The sequence below is a fragment of the Clupea harengus genome, chromosome 19, assembly GCF_900700415.2.
Source record: "Clupea harengus chromosome 19, Ch_v2.0.2, whole genome shotgun sequence".
Taxonomy (NCBI): Eukaryota; Metazoa; Chordata; class Actinopteri; order Clupeiformes; family Clupeidae; genus Clupea; species Clupea harengus.
Genome location: NC_045170.1, coordinates 7,993,832 through 8,008,834, shown reverse-complemented (window position 1 = coordinate 8,008,834; position 15,003 = coordinate 7,993,832). Strand labels below are relative to the sequence as shown.

At 42.5% G+C, this 15,003-nt stretch overlaps 3 protein-coding genes across 3 annotated transcripts in view; 1 reads left to right on the top strand and 2 right to left on the bottom strand.

Moving 5' to 3' along the window:
- Window positions 1–1,234: 1,234 nt before the first annotated feature.
- On the bottom strand, window positions 1,235–6,565 carry LOC116224979 (mannose-binding protein A-like). Its single transcript, XM_031586127.2, has 4 exons — window positions 6,332–6,565; window positions 5,916–6,002; window positions 5,703–5,789; window positions 1,235–1,855 (listed from the first exon to the last, which is right to left on the bottom strand). The coding sequence occupies exons 1-4, from the start codon at window positions 6,507–6,509 to the stop codon at window positions 1,467–1,469; spliced, it is 741 nt and encodes a 246-aa protein (XP_031441987.1). The 5' UTR covers window positions 6,510–6,565; the 3' UTR covers window positions 1,235–1,466.
- Window positions 6,566–8,182: 1,617 nt separating this feature from the next.
- ssr2 (signal sequence receptor, beta) lies at window positions 8,183–11,748 on the top strand. The gene is made up of 6 exons (XM_012833346.2): window positions 8,183–8,292; window positions 9,372–9,529; window positions 9,709–9,807; window positions 10,512–10,620; window positions 10,806–10,883; window positions 11,174–11,748. Exons 1-6 carry the CDS (start codon window positions 8,209–8,211, stop codon window positions 11,282–11,284), a joined length of 639 nt encoding a protein of 212 aa, XP_012688800.2. The 5' UTR covers window positions 8,183–8,208; the 3' UTR covers window positions 11,285–11,748.
- Window positions 11,749–12,458: 710 nt separating this feature from the next.
- si:ch73-109i22.2 (SH2 domain-containing protein 2A) overlaps window positions 12,459–15,003 on the bottom strand; it is a 9,286-nt gene continuing 6,741 nt past the window's right edge. The window contains exons 7-9 of the mRNA XM_031586693.2: window positions 14,991–15,003; window positions 13,937–14,136; window positions 12,459–13,547 (exon numbers count right to left, since the gene is read on the bottom strand). The exon at window positions 14,991–15,003 is cut by the window's right edge and continues 339 nt beyond it. Of these exons, the coding sequence (XP_031442553.1) occupies window positions 13,380–13,547; window positions 13,937–14,136; window positions 14,991–15,003 (381 nt within the window). The 3' untranslated portion in view covers window positions 12,459–13,379. The remainder of the gene's footprint in view (window positions 13,548–13,936; window positions 14,137–14,990) is intronic.

The following is a 15,003-nucleotide window of genomic DNA, read 5'->3' as shown; positions in this document are numbered from 1 at the left end:
GAAGACTTAAGTCAGGTAGGGGTAGCGTCCATCTGATGACCTAAGGCAGGTAGGGGTAGCCATGAAAACCACACTGGGAATTAGGGGGGGGCGGGGACGAGTGCTCTTGAAAAGTGTTCTTCATTTAAGTGTAAGTACTTGGAGAAAGGAAAAAATAGGAAAATGTTGCTACAGGAACTCCTTTAGCTCTGTGTACCATGTGCTCTGTATTTCTTTACCCACCATTTTCTGCACTCACCTGTAATTCATCATCAATATATCATGTGATTAATTACCTGGTGCATTTATACCTGGTCTTTTGTGGATATCTTTACTGTGGTTCTGTGTTTCGTTGGTGAGTAAAACTAGTTCCTCAGTGCTTTGTTAGTCTTTTGTTACTAACTGGAGCTTGTGAGCTTTTTGACTAAGTCTGGATTTAAGAATAAATGCCTTTGACTCCCTCTGTGTCCCACTTGGGTCCCTCATTGCACAGTGGAACAAACAATCAATCCAGTCCTGGGTTCAATCCCTGACTCTGCCCAGACAGAAGAAAATAAGAACTAGCATATCTTTCACAACACTGCAAAAATTGAAATCTTAGTAAGATGAAATATCTTAAATCAAGCCAATTTTTCATCTTACCAAAAGGAAAGTCAAAGTCAGAATCAAGACAAATGTACTTGTCTTTAATCTGGCCACACTAGTTTTAAGATATATTTGGGTTATTGAAAAAAAATCTTGGTAAGTCAAAATGTCCTGTTCTGTTGGTAGACCATTCTACTTATTTTAAGTAATATATTTTATTGCTTTTTTTCTTGTTTTTAAAAGCTGAATTTTTGCAGTGTAGGATCTCTCTCTCCTTCCCATCTTTTCCATCCCTGCCATCTCTGCCTGGGTGCCCATTGTGTCCAGGGTTGCCAGGGACAACAGCCATACACATACTCACACAAATACATATTTACACATGTGTGGATTTATTGATTTTGTAACAAACCTGATCCCTCTTCAAGAAAAGGACAGGCTGTTTCTCAGTTGGAATCCACCAATGCCATTGCCATGCCTGGCCCCAGTAGGTTAGTGGACCTACAGTACATATAGTCAAGACATATACAGCTGGGCTATTGTCCTCGTCAGTACATATAAAGCTTTGGCAATGCTAACAGTAATAGCTCATTTATAAATTGTTAGTATTATGGACTACTAATAGTTTGTTATTAAACAAACAATTGTAATGAAATACAACAAAGTTCATGCATTTTGTAAATACTTTTAATGTACTTCAGAAATGAACATAGAGTAGATGGCTTAGCATAAATCACTTCTTAGTATATGGTTTGATTATAATTACAGTCAGGATAAACAGAACCCACTGTTATGCTTTATGACAGACAGGGATGTGATTCTCAAGACCAGTCTTTATCTCAAGACAAGTCTTCATATCAAAGTCCAAGGCCTTGGTCTCATCTTGGTCTTGGTGAAATATTGTCTTATTTGTCAATTTCGCATACTATGTGATATTTTCTATCACAGGAAACGTCATTCCACAAGCCTGTCTCTTTCTGGATCATACCACAGTCCTCCGCACCACCATAATTATTGGGCTCTCCCTGTTTCCATTTTTTGAAACTCAGTCTGCCCCCATACCCATCCAGAAAGGTCCCTTCAGTCGTCATGTCGTTTGCCCTAATCCATCCCATAGTTCCCTTTAAATCTGACAACATCTTCACAAGACCTTTGTTCTCCTCTTCACTTTTTGGCAAAGCAAGATCACCTCCAGCATTTCTACAGAGCTCCCGACCAGAATCAAACGTGTCTTCCCACCCCTCAGACACATAGTACTTCATTCCCACCTTCCTGAAAATGCGGAAACTTGTAGCTGTGAATAAGAAAGCATACCTGTTAGGGGTGGGCGATATGGCCAACATCTTCTATCACGGTATGTGTGCTTTTATATCACGGTTACTGTATATATCACGGTATAGTAATTGTTCTGTAAATTCAATTTAGAAATGGTTCAAAATAACCATATCGTACTTCATCATCACACTCGATTATTTTCTTCTTTTATTTGGAACTTCCATACAAACAAAACAACTGCCTCACATAAGACAACACTTTGTCATACAGAGTGCCTCTGGCAAAAGACTCTTCCAAACTCTTCTGACTCTGAGGTGCTTCTTTTGCTTTCGTTTTTGGATGCGCCACGCATCTTTTGGCTTTCATAGTACTGCCTTGCATGCTTCGTTTTGAAGTGGTAAACGCCATTACTCGTCAGCTATGACCGTCGTGCGACACTGTTTGCATAATATAGTTTTCTGTTCGGTGTCGGATTTCCTAAATCCAAACAATGTCCACACAACAGAAGTCGCACCCTTTTTAGAAACAATGGGCCTCATTCTCGAACATGTTCTTAAGTGTCTTTTAAAATATATTCTTACAGACTTCGAAAGACCAACATAGAAAAGATCTCTGCCGGATTCATGAACACCTGGAAATGTGTTCTTAAACCCAGGGGCGGACTGGCCATCGGGGATACCGGGGGAATCCCCGGTGGGCCGACGGGGTTGGGATTGTCCAAAATACCGACTCACCGTTTTGTCCTACTGGCCCACCCCTTTGATCTCCGGTCTAATTGTCAGATTCCCTTTTACACAGAACACGTATAGTTTGCTCTAAGAACTTTGCTGTAGTGGTAGCACTGACTGAATTTTATTCTCCTCCTCGCAATCTGTATTCACACTCATGGTGCCTATTTTTCGAAAATCTTCTGAAGTGTGTTCTTACGGACTTCGGAAGTTTAACGTAAGAAAAGATCTCCACCTTATTAATGAACGCCCGAAAATGGGTTCTTACACAGCCAAAGTGTTCTCAGCTGTGCGGATTGAGGATGAGGATTCTTATATTTGTATTTGCATACATACACGCCCAGCCAGGGCACGCAACCGTAGTGAAGTGTGCAGTCAGCCCTAGCCTGATTGAAAACTCTGGGTACAAATGTATGGCTGTTATTTCGCGTTCTGATATTCTGGTCTAAATTCAAAACGAATCCCACATGAGAAAACTTTCATGAATGCCCTAAAACATCAGCGTTCAAAAGAAAGCTTTACTCATCTAATCTCTTCCCTCAGTCTAACTTTGTTTTGTGTTATTAAATGTCAATCACTCTAGCCTACATTTTATTTAATTTATTTTAATTATTTGTGGCCTTTCCTGTTATTGTGTATGTAAAGCACATTGACTTCCATAAATAAATACATTTTAAAAAGTTGCCTTGCCTTACCTACTCAACACTTGCATCACTCGCTAGCAGACAAAGTTGTTTTTGAGAGTGAGAGCATGTCATCGGCACCAAAACGCAAAGGTGGCAGGGAGAAAAAAAAAAGATGTCTGGAGGAAGGTGCATCAAAATATGCAAAAATCTCTGATTTATTTGGGAAACCACCGACTGTTGACAGTGATAAGAAGGTAAGTTGTTGACTTGGTCAATGTTAGCTTGCTTTTCACAGATGAGGTAACGTTCCCTACAAGCTAGCGTAGCTAACGTTAGGTAGATAAATGTCCAAAATTGAGACCGTTATGATCTGGTAAAATAAGCAAGCTGGCGCTGTTGTCATCATTGAGATTATCTATTTAACATGTTAGCCGTAGTTACTTGCTTACAATCGATGAGCAAGCTATCCATGGTGGTAGTTGTAAAGAGGGAAATCTTATCATTTCTAATAACTTAAGTTAACCAGCTAGCTTGTTATGCTAAAATCACCGTGTTACACACAACACTTACATTGTAAACAATGTTAATATGTTATCTAGATTGATGATTCTGCTGCTAGAAGCAGCATCCAGGGGCCCCAGAGCCAAGATAAGACCCAGGGTACAATGTACACCTAAGTAAATAGTGTATTTCAATTCAGCACATGTATTTAAAGTATATTTATCTAATATATTTTATCTACACTTTGAGTGTACTAACCAATAGTGGAAAGTTAAGTACAAAAAAGTATACTTAGTACACTTAAATGTAATGTACTTAAGTGTAGTTTTTTTTTCACCTGGGGCACTAATACTAAATACTACCATAGTTTGCTGATAGTGTTGTGTCAATGGTTTAACATACTTACATAATAATCCCTATTTACCACTCATGTAGGCTGAAGATGACAGTGACTTTGACATATTCCTTAAGGCTTTGTAGTTATACCGTACGTACAGTATAACCATCTGATACTAGCCCAGAGTTAAGCATATTCATCTAGCAAACTATACCTACCTTGGAGTGTTACAATATGCAATACAATACAATATGGTATCATTTTATTCCATGTGTCCATCCAGGCAAATTGTTGGATCCAAATATTATTAAAAAACAAACATATATGATGTAATTACTTTGTAATCATCCAAAATAATGTTAAGTATATGAGTATTTTTCCAAGTAGGCCACTGACTGGTCGATACGTGTGATGCATTGAGTGGGCAGCGCGCCGTGTACTGACTGGACAGCGCGCCGTGTACTGACTGGGCAGCGCGCCGTGTACTGACTGGACAGCGCGCCGTGTACTGACTGGGCAGCGCGCCGTGTACTGACTGGGCAGCGCGCCGTGTACTGACTGGACAGTGCGCCGTGTACTGACTGGGCAACACGCTGTGTACTGACTGGGCCGGTCTGACAGTAACTCCCGGGCCACTCCCCCCCCCCAGTCCGCCCCTGCTTAAACCCCAAAAGTGTCCGTAGCTGCGCATTAATTCTTAAATTGAACGCCCGTTCTCGTGCACTTTAATTTTTATACAGAAACACCCCGCCAGCTCCTTATAAGGGCATGGAACTGAAGAGACGTGTGTTACATCCAGTCCTGTATACTAGAGTTAAGTTGGCTGATATATATCGTTTATTCTTATGTTCTGTGTTGTGATTGTTTACTCATCTCTCCTCTCGTTTCAGACTCCTCACTCCCTGCCTTGTGTGTGCTCCACCTTGTTGATTGTCTGCCCCTCCCTGATTGTTTGCACCTGTTCCTCAACACCTAGTGTATTCAGTCTGTGTGTTCCTGTGTCTCGTTGCCAGTTCGTCTTTGTTTCCCCCGTGTTTCCAGCGTCCCAGCGATTTCCCATGTTCTCCGATGTTCTAGCGTTAACGACAATCGACTGTGTAATCGACTCCGTGTTTGCATTTGCCTCCACAACCCTCTACCTGGATAACGACCCTGGACTGTTTACTCGACTCTGTGATTGCCTCCTCCTTGCCGGTACCTCTGCCTCTACAAACAACTACCTGTGTGACGACCCTGGACTGGATAAACGACGATCCCCGCTGCCCACCCCTGATTGGATTTGTTTGTTTGTATCTGGACTGTCTTACCGTGTACAGAACCCGTTCAGTAAAAGTTGGTATTCTGCATCTTTGTCTCCGAGTCGAGCATCTGGATCCTACATTTCCACGTACATTACAACGTGCACAAACCACAGACTCCCCAGTCATAGCGAAAGCAACTTCAGACCAGATCCAAATCATGTCAAAGCGGAAAGCGAGAAGCCTACCGGTCGAGTAAACGCAGACCTAACAAGACTCCCACGGTTGAAACGGTATTGCCAAATCTCTACCGGTAGACACATTTCTACCGTTGCATGGTATATACCGTAATATCGCCCAACCCTACTTGGCATCCCAGTAAAGACAGAGGAAACCAAGAACTAGCATACCTTTAAAAAGTATGATTTCTTCTTACCTTTCTCTATAAGAGACAACCTGGATCTCAAAGTCTGGACATCTGCCTGCAAGGACTTGGTCAAAGGATCAGTTTTTACTGACTCTACTGGAAAAACACAGAAAGTTCATGTAAAGCCTCCAGTGCCAAAATTCACACAGATAACTGCAAACTGCTTGTAAAAGTAGACTGATACACACATGTAGAAACAAACTTCATCATAACACTCCTTACCTGGCGTACCCATTTCCCCCTTCTCTCCTTTAAGACCAGGTGGCCCAGCAGGACCCATCTTGCCTGGAGGCCCTGGGACTGGCACCCCTGCAGATAAGAACACATGAAGCACGTTACACTCAAGCGGCTCACCCGTGTATCATATCAGAAAGCTGGTTAGTCTTTACATTTACATTTAGTCATTTAGTAGACGCTTTTATCCAGAGCGACGTACAAAGGAGAGAACAATCAAGCTACAGGCAATAGAGACTTAGTAATAATAGATACTATTTTACATAAGAAATAAAAAAAGAGCAGGAATGTAACTACTGTGAGAGCGAGTTAAGTACTATTTAATGTACTATTAGGTACTCTCTAATGTAGTAAAAACCGTCTCAGACTGTTTCCAGGTTGAGCAGACAAACTCACACACAAACCTGGTTCTCCTCTGTCCCCCTTGAGTCCTGGGACTCCCTCACTCCCATCTTTCCCATCCCTGCCATTGTGCCCATTGTGTCCGGGGTTACCAGGGACACCAGCCAAGCAGTTGGGCGGGGCCTCCGTGTGTGCTCCACCAATCAGAGACAGCAGAAGGACAGCGAGATACAGAGCCATGGCTGTGTTCTCCTTGGACAAGACAGAGTGACACTGGGCAACATCTGAATTGATCAGTATTTATACAGATCCTCAGTACTGAGATAATGACCTGACTGAGACACAGTCAAGGTTGTTTCACAAACAGGAAGGACACATAGTACTTTGTCATCATTTGCGTAAGGAAGTGGGAAAGTGTTTCAGTAAATATGAGAAGATCTGGCATCCCAAACATCATCCAAAGAAACTCATGTTTTCCTGTTTGTTAAGAGTTTCTTTAAGTGGGCGAACCTGATCCACCTTTTGTCTAACCCAGGATATAGAAATGCAAGAACAGCAATAGCGATGTATTTTTGACAGTGTATTATTTATGACTCTATTTGGTACTGTACCAATGTGGAACACTATCTCTATTTCCTTCAATTGTTCTCTGATGCTTCCCTCTTTGCTCCTCTTTGTTCTCTTCTCCAGGAACACAAAGGTGAAAGGTGAAAGATGAAAGGTGAAAGGTGCACGCCCAGGCACTTCTGAACATATGTGGATCCATTAGTTTCATTATTCTATTTGTCAAAGTCTATGAGTCAAAGTCAACCTAAAGCCTTCAGGAAGGAATGGAAAGACTGCCCCAGAGGTAGGAATCAACAACTACCATTTCAGATGAGCTTGTATATTTAAGTGCTGAAGTTATTGCCTGGCCCCAACACACCATTGCACCTACACAGAGACTTACTTTATATAGCAGGGTCTTTGCTCTGATCAACAGATACAATGCGTGGCGATACTTAGAATGATATCGCATTTATAATCCATTAAGGACCGCTACATGAAGTAATTCCTGCTCAGTAGCAATGTATGACTCCCTGTGCCAGGAGAGTAGGCTTTTCATCTGAGTGGCCATGCATGATGTACATTTAATATTTAATTATATAGTATAGCAGTTTGTATATGTATACATTTGTTAATACATTTGTGTTTTTACCTACCTCAGTTTCTGTTTCAGTGTAAGTTATGTGTGTTCCTGATGCTGGAACACTGCAATTGTCCTTTGGGAGTTAATAATAGATAGATGGATATTGTATTAATCCCGAGGGAAATTTTAGGACATCCATTAGCTTATAAATTTTCTACAACTTATACAACTCACAGACACAACATGCACAAATCACATACACGTAGGGAGAACATGTTCACTAGGAGTGGGGTGGCAACAGATACAAGAATGGGTCTGACCCTATGGTACAATATGCATGATTAAAGTCACATGTCTGCTGATATAGCTTACTCCATATCTGCTGGTCTGTCACATGTGTAGTATTTTGAGCAGCCACTTGATGGCGCTCTAGTATCTGAGTTCTGTTAGGATTTAGGATTAGCTATGTGATTGCTCATGCCTGTTGTTACTTTGATTCACGTTCAGTAAACGTAGCCGCTGGCTTTCATGTCGACCGTCTCACAAGCGTATTCGTATTAATTATGTACAAACATAACAACATGCATCTGTTCTTGAAAACTAAGTACTTGGTACTTACAACTGTAAATCAATCTTTCTTATATACAACAACACACAGTCTTTGAAAATGTTTATGTCAAGGGTCGAACAGACACGGAGAAAACTTTGGTGTAAAGTTGTGTAAAATGTAAACCCGTAGAGTGTATGAGGACTTATACAAACTATTTCCCATGGGTGGCAGTAATGTACTACCTGGCAGGAAAATAGCGAATGAAATTGTCCGAAGAAGAAAAAGAAGCTACGAAGAGCGCATGCCCAGGATATTTCTTTCTGACGCGAAGGAAGAAGCAGAAGGTAGGTGCTTTCGTCTTTCTGGGCATGGCAAATGTGTCTATTTTCCTTTTCTTTATTTTTAAAAAGTAATATACAATGTGTTGTTGTAACCAAGTAACAGAAGGTGGCATTTTTATGAACATTAATGTAGTGGTCGTCTGACAAGCATACAAAATAACCAACTAGGTTAGTAACGTTAGCATCAGCTAGTGAATGAAGTACACGTAAGCGTAATATTCTTGCGTGATGCATTGAGGATTGGCTGTAAAATGAAAACTGACGAGAGGTCTCCACATCTTTGCATATTAACTTGTAGTTCTAACTCAACGTGCTTATTTGAATCTATGCTAAGTTGATATTTCTAGCCATTTTCATAGCGCGAAGTTGGTGTGAATTGAATGACAGGGAATGTACACGTAAGCGTTCCACTGGCATAGTTAGCCGATTGAACTGACTTATTTCAGGCGGTTGATCTACCTACTATTAACTTTCTTGTTTGTCACAGATCGGGTCTTGTGTGTTTATGTTGTGGTAGTGATCTTGTTTGGAAATCAATTCATTAAACAGATTTAGGTTATTTAGCTGCTTTTGGTTGTTATAGTTATCAGGTACGTTAACGTAAGTTAGCGAACCTGCTAACTTGAAGTTGCAGAAGTTGGTTTTTATCAAGCACTAAAAGTTTCAAATCACAGTCAAATTCGTATAAAACTGGTTGTTACTGTGTAGTAATCTGGGGATGAGCTTCGGACTTGTGTTTACATTTCTGATACTAGACCGCGTACATGGCCCATACGGCCTCATTTTGGTCCTGAATGGACCAATAAAGGTTCGAATCGGCAATGAACCCCTGATTTCAGAATAATAACCGACGCCGTTTCCAGCGATTTACTTGTCCACTTGTAATCATTGTTTGAATTTCCAGATGGTCATATTGCCAACCTTGCCTTAATACCACAGATTCCTGATAGTACTACGATGCAATCCTCAATCTTGTCTGTAACACTATCTGACATTTTTTTTTAAGCAGTATTACCCCAATGTTTTTGTCAAACCCTTTGGAAGACTGAGCCTTATGATGAACTTTTCTATTTTCATTGCAGATGAGGGCCTTGTGTGTGTTTGCTGTGGTTGCTTTGGTGGCTCTGGTGGCCGGTGAGGAGGGAGCTCGTCTGTTGGCCTCCAAGTCCCTGCTGAACCGTTATGCTGTGGAGGGCCGAGACCTCACCCTTCAGTACAACATCTACAACGTTGGGACCAGGTATTGTGCTGTTCAACGCTCAGGGGGGTGACTAAAGTCAGACCGTAGCAAAACACATGCCAGCCGTTGCAGTGAGAAGCGTATTAGTGCCATGTTATACTCACTGTGACTTTGGAGAGGTCAGATTTTGCTCCAATGATTTTATTTAATCCGATTCTCTCTTCTCATCTTCTCTCCAGCGCTGCCTTGGAAGTTGAGCTGTCGGATGACTCCTTCCCCCCTGAAGACTTCGGCATTGTCTCTGGAATGCTGAATGTGAAATGGGATCGCATTGCACCGTATCCTTAAACCTCTCTGTAAAGCTCCTCATTGTCCTTACAAATGATGCTTATGCATGGTGCTCTAACACCCTTCATCAATATGTGGACAATACTCCTTGTACTGAGTCTTCTGCACCTATTGTTTGAAATCACTTTAACCAGTCAAGAGATAACAGTGGACTTTGATCATCCAAGAGTATCTACCTTTGTCTGTGCAGTCTCCTGCCCTAGGCAAACAGTGACCGACCCATCACATGTAAATCTCATCATCTCCTTGGGGACTCAGTGCATGCTTTTGGTAATTAGCAGTGGTCAAAGAAGGAGACTGTCACTGACCATGTTCTTTTCTTAGTCTTGTCTTTTTTTATAGTCTAATTGAAATGATCAAGTAACACTCTGCCATGGTGGCCATCAGTACTATTTCTTAGTTCTGGTTTTGATGTTGGATGGTGAGAAAATCTGAATGGTTCAGTGTGCGTTTGCTTTTGATGGAATTGAAGGCACTCTATTAAGGATTCTCTAAGGAGTTCTTAGGTTGATGGATAGATTGAATGTAGGTTGCCATTCTGCTGGTTGCTCTGTATGCGTGGCAAGTGAGGATTTGACCTATTTCACCTGGTCTACTGCTTGCTTTTAAAAAAAGGTTTGGATTCCAGCTTCAACTGTGTTCACTCAGATTGTGTTGGTTCTCCGTGACAGTCCTTAACTCTTGCCTTCTTCAGTGCCAGCAATGTGTCTCACACCGTTGTGTTGCGTCCTCTTAAGGCCGGCTACTTCAACTTCACCTCCGCTACCGTCAGCTACCTGGCCCAGGAGGGAGGACAGGTTGTGGTGAGTAAGATGTTCTTACCTGCCGGTTGCCACAGAAGATGCCAGAGCATTATTATTATTATTATTATTATTATTATTATTGTGACCCATAAAGTGTCTTTGAGAACTGTGAAAAGCGCTATATAAATGTGAATTATTATTATCATTATAGCAGGGTCTCACCACCATGTCTGTTTGTGTGCTAGGTTGGATATACCAGCGCCCCCGGTCAAGGTGGCATCCTGGCCCAGAGAGAGTTTGACCGCCGTTTCTCCCCTCACTTCGTAAGTGTGACTTTTACAGCCAGGAGTTTACTGACTATTAAAGAGATTGTACCGTCATGCACTAGGTATTGATTCCATATATATTTAGATCTTTAGATGGATGGATGGATAGATAGATAGATAGAAAGATAGAAAGATTGATTGATAGATAGATAGATAGTCATTTGAGTGGTATGGAGTGTATATTATCCCATCTGTCAACACCTACAGGCTTTGAAAAGAAAGGAGTTGAGTAAAATGTAAGGGCACCTTTTTAATCCTAATACATCTTACCCATCTCCCCTCCCCAGCTGGACTGGGCTGCGTTCGGAGTGATGACTCTGCCCTCCATCGGCATCCCTCTGCTGCTGTGGTACTCCAGCAAGAGGAAGTACGACTCACCCAAGACCAAGAAGAACTAAAGCACACACTCATAACTCATAGAGGGATGGGGTTGGGATACTGCTAAGGGGGGTTTGGGGTGGGTGGGTTGGGGGGCTTTAAGGTTGACTTTAAGGGGTTGAGTGTTTTTTTTCCGTTTTTTTTTTTCATCTAATAATTTAATTACCCATATTGGGGGTAAACTGTTTCAAAGATGATGTAATTGTTGTGGATGCTGGAAGAATGCCCCCCTCCCCCCCTTCTGGGGTTTGGATTGTAATACATTTTGGATCAAGGTGTGACCTAAAGCCACATGCCTGATGGCATGCCCAGTCGCAGCAAACATCACTGCTATCACTCTGAAACACAATCATCTGTCTGAAACCCTCTTGAGCAGTGAGGACTGGGGTCAGAGGTACTGTGGACCACTCTCTTGGGTCAGTCTTACAGTGTTTTTTTTTTTGTTGGGAAATAAACAAGTGGGTTTTCCTATAAAAAAAAAAAACAGACTTCTGTATTTTCTATTGGGTATTATTTATTATTACAGGAACATAAAAAAATGAAGATTTCTTCAAATGTTTTTGCACTCATTTTTTATTTAATGAAATTAAAATTAATGAAAAATAAGTCAAATATTGTGGCAACACGCAACAAACACAGGCTCCTCTGTGCTGCTGACAGGATCTGAATGACCATATGATATTCATACAAAGCAGCAGAAGGTTTTAAAACGTTATCAAAGCATTTCCAGGTTGCAATTCCAATGACTGAAATGTTAAGAAAAGCTGTTTAGGATAAGTGTGGAAGTCAAGACGAGATCTTGAGAACCAAGAACACTTTCAGATAAAATGTTTATTTCCTCGCGCTCTCCGACTGCCCCTCTACTTAGATTCAGAATTATGCATAGAGGGTTGAAATGTGGGGCGGTGTGTGTGTGTGTGTGTGTCAAGGTCTGTGTGTGCGTGTGGATGTGTGTGTGTCTAAAGGGCTGTGTTTGTGTGTGTGTCTAAAGGGCTGTGTTTGAGTGTCTAAAGGGCTGTGTGTGTGTTTGTGTGTCTAAAGGGCTGTTTGTGTGTCTAAAGGGCTGTGTTTGTGTGTGTGTCTAAAGGGCTGTGTTTGAGTGTCTAAAGGGCTGTGTGTGTGTTTGTGTGTCTAAAGGGCTGTGTTTGAGTGTCTAAAGGGCTGTGTGTGTGTGTGTCTAAAGGGCTGTGTGTGTGTGTGTGTCTAAAGGGCTGTGTGTGTGTGTGTGTGTCTAAAGGGCTGTGTGTGTGTGGGTGGAGGCTGCATTTTGGCTTGAGCTGTGCCCTCTGACGTGCTAATGGTGCACGCTGGGTTGGGTGGGTTTTGTGGGTGAAACGAGCACCCTTGATGGTTTGTGGGTAAAGAGTACATACATACACAACTATGGGGGGCGTCATCACATGCAGAGTTTATGAGTGAACTGCTCGCCAGCAAGGGATTTTTAGGTTCTAAAGCCTGGAGCCTAGATTTCAATCCACTAACATGTCATCCTGTTGTTCCTCAGTTTAAATGTATTTACATGTACATACATGTCATGGGACTTTCACTGATTGCTTAGTTACATTTGAATGTATTTAAATGTCCAAATGCAAGCAGTGGGAGTGTGAGGTGGTCACAGGGAGGAGTTTGAGTAAACTCAGTCCAAAGTGACTGTGGCTTGGAGATTTAATGAAACTACTTGAGGATTGCGTCTGATATTAAAGGTGTGATCTTCAATTCTGGAGAATGACTGTTGATATTTGAACTCAACAGCCAGTCAAATACACCCCTACCTTCAGTGCTCCACAAGCAATGTTCTTGATTGACTGGAATAGTGTATTGCTTGGTCAGAACAGCGGATTGAGGATTGTGTGGAGAAATTAGCTGAATCTGCATATTGGATTATAACCCAGGACTGGACCTTTAAACCAGAAGTCTAGGTACTGCAATTGGAATATTTTTGTGGCATTAAAATATTAAGCCCCTCTGCTTATCCAGAAACATCTGAGAATAAGTTTTAATAAGGAAGTTTGAATCAGTACAATTTTTAAGGATGATATAACTGAGACCAATAAAACAAAATTAACTTGAACTTGAACTTTGTCTTCATGGGTTTTAAAAAACGCGGGCAGGGCATCAGTGTTTGGGGTTGAGGGGAGGCAGAGGTGGTCGTGGCCCCGACGATCTTTCTGGAATCTGCTCATAGATGGCCGAAGGATCAGAGGGAGGAAGTCGACCAGAGGGGTTGGCATGGAAGTGACCCGCCCGTGATGGAGAGGTCGACAGCGGAGGCCCACTGAAGTTCTAGGAGAGGGTAAACAAAAGAAGGGATCTACATATAGCAAAAACTTGCATACCACACATTCACACACACACACACAAACACGCGCATATACACAAACACACGCACATACACACACACACACACACACACACACACACACACACACACACACACACACATATACACAGACTCACAAACACATGCACACACACACACCTGAGCCCGCGTGCAGACACACAAATGCAAAGCTTGCAAAACTCATTTCTTAACCCTTCTCAATTTCAAGGTTTCAGCAAAGCAGTCTATGATTGACATACCATTGCTATACCTGGGCTGCCAACCTATGCAGCCTACGTGTGGGTGGGAAACATAATGCCTGTCTGGGTTGACAGGATATGTGGTAACATACCTGCACACTGCTGTCAGCTCGCGGAAATAGATTGGGGTGTCTCGGGGGTGGCCTCAAAGGGAGGTTAGGGGTGGTCCTTGACGAAGCAGGAAGTGTAGCAGTGTTGCTAGGTCTAGCTGGTGCAGGCTCCGGGGGAAGCGTAGCTATCTCCCTAGCACCACGGACGTTGACCTCAGAGTAGATATGATTTCCAGAAATCCCTGTGGGAAACATCCCCCAGTTCACAAAAGGTACGATTTTTTGGTTATGTAGTGTAATATAATTTCCACCATCTCCATCTCCTCTCGTCTCAGACTCTCCCTCCGCCAACCCGTCCGTCCTCTACTGCTCTCTTTAACTTCAACCTCCCTCCTGTCCCTCTTGAATCACCATGTGGAGAGAGATAGGGATGAACAGAGAGAGGAGTGGAGAGAGATAGGGATAGAGAGAGAGGAGTGGAGAGAGAGAGGGATAAAGAGAGAGGAGTGGAGAGAGAGAGGGATAAAGAGAGAGGAGTGGAGAAAGAGAGGGATAAAGAGAGAGGAGTGGAGAGAGAGGGATAAAGAGAGATGAGTGGAGAGAGAGAGGGATAGAGAGAAAGAGGAGTGGAGAGACAGAGAGGGATAAAGAGAGAGAGGAGTGGAGAGAGAAGGGGTAGAGAGAGAGAGAGGAGTGGAGAAACAGAGGGATAAAGAGAGAGAGGAGTGGAGAGAGAGAGGGATAGAGAGAGAGAGGAGTCTCTAAACTCAACTCATCTCTTTTCCTCCTCCGCCTCTTCCTTTCCACATGTCTGTTCCACATCTCTCCTCCCCTTACTTGAGCTCCATATCACCCTCTACCCCTCCATCCCTCCATCCCTCCATCTCTCCATCCCTCCATCCCTCCATCTCTCCATCTCTGTCATCCATCTCTCCTGCATTCTTCTACCCTTCCCCAATCCTCTGACCTCAAATGCAATCTCATGTCCTTCTCTTTTTCTCCTCTAGTCTCCTTTTCTTGCCTTTCATACCCTCACTCCATTCTCTCCTCTACTCATTCCCTTCTTCATTCTTCTCCTTCCTTCTCATTTTCTCACCCTCATTACGCTC

Coding starts and splice junctions, on each gene's coding strand:
- LOC116224979 (XM_031586127.2), bottom strand. CDS start 6,509: ATGGCTCTGTATCTCGCTGTCCTTCTGCTGTCTCTGATTGGTGGAGCA. Junction 5,790..5,915: donor GGGGGAAATGGGTACGCCAG/GTAAGGAGTGTT, acceptor GTGTTTTTCCAG/TAGAGTCAGTAAAAACTGAT. Junction 1,856..5,702: donor GTTGTCTCTTATAGAGAAAG/GTAAGAAGAAAT, acceptor TCTTATTCACAG/CTACAAGTTTCCGCATTTTC.
- ssr2 (XM_012833346.2), top strand. CDS start 8,209: ATGAAATTGTCCGAAGAAGAAAAAGAAGCTACGAAGAGCGCATGCCCA. Junction 9,530..9,708: donor ATCTACAACGTTGGGACCAG/GTATTGTGCTGT, acceptor TCTTCTCTCCAG/CGCTGCCTTGGAAGTTGAGC. Junction 9,808..10,511: donor AAATGGGATCGCATTGCACC/GTATCCTTAAAC, acceptor TGCCTTCTTCAG/TGCCAGCAATGTGTCTCACA.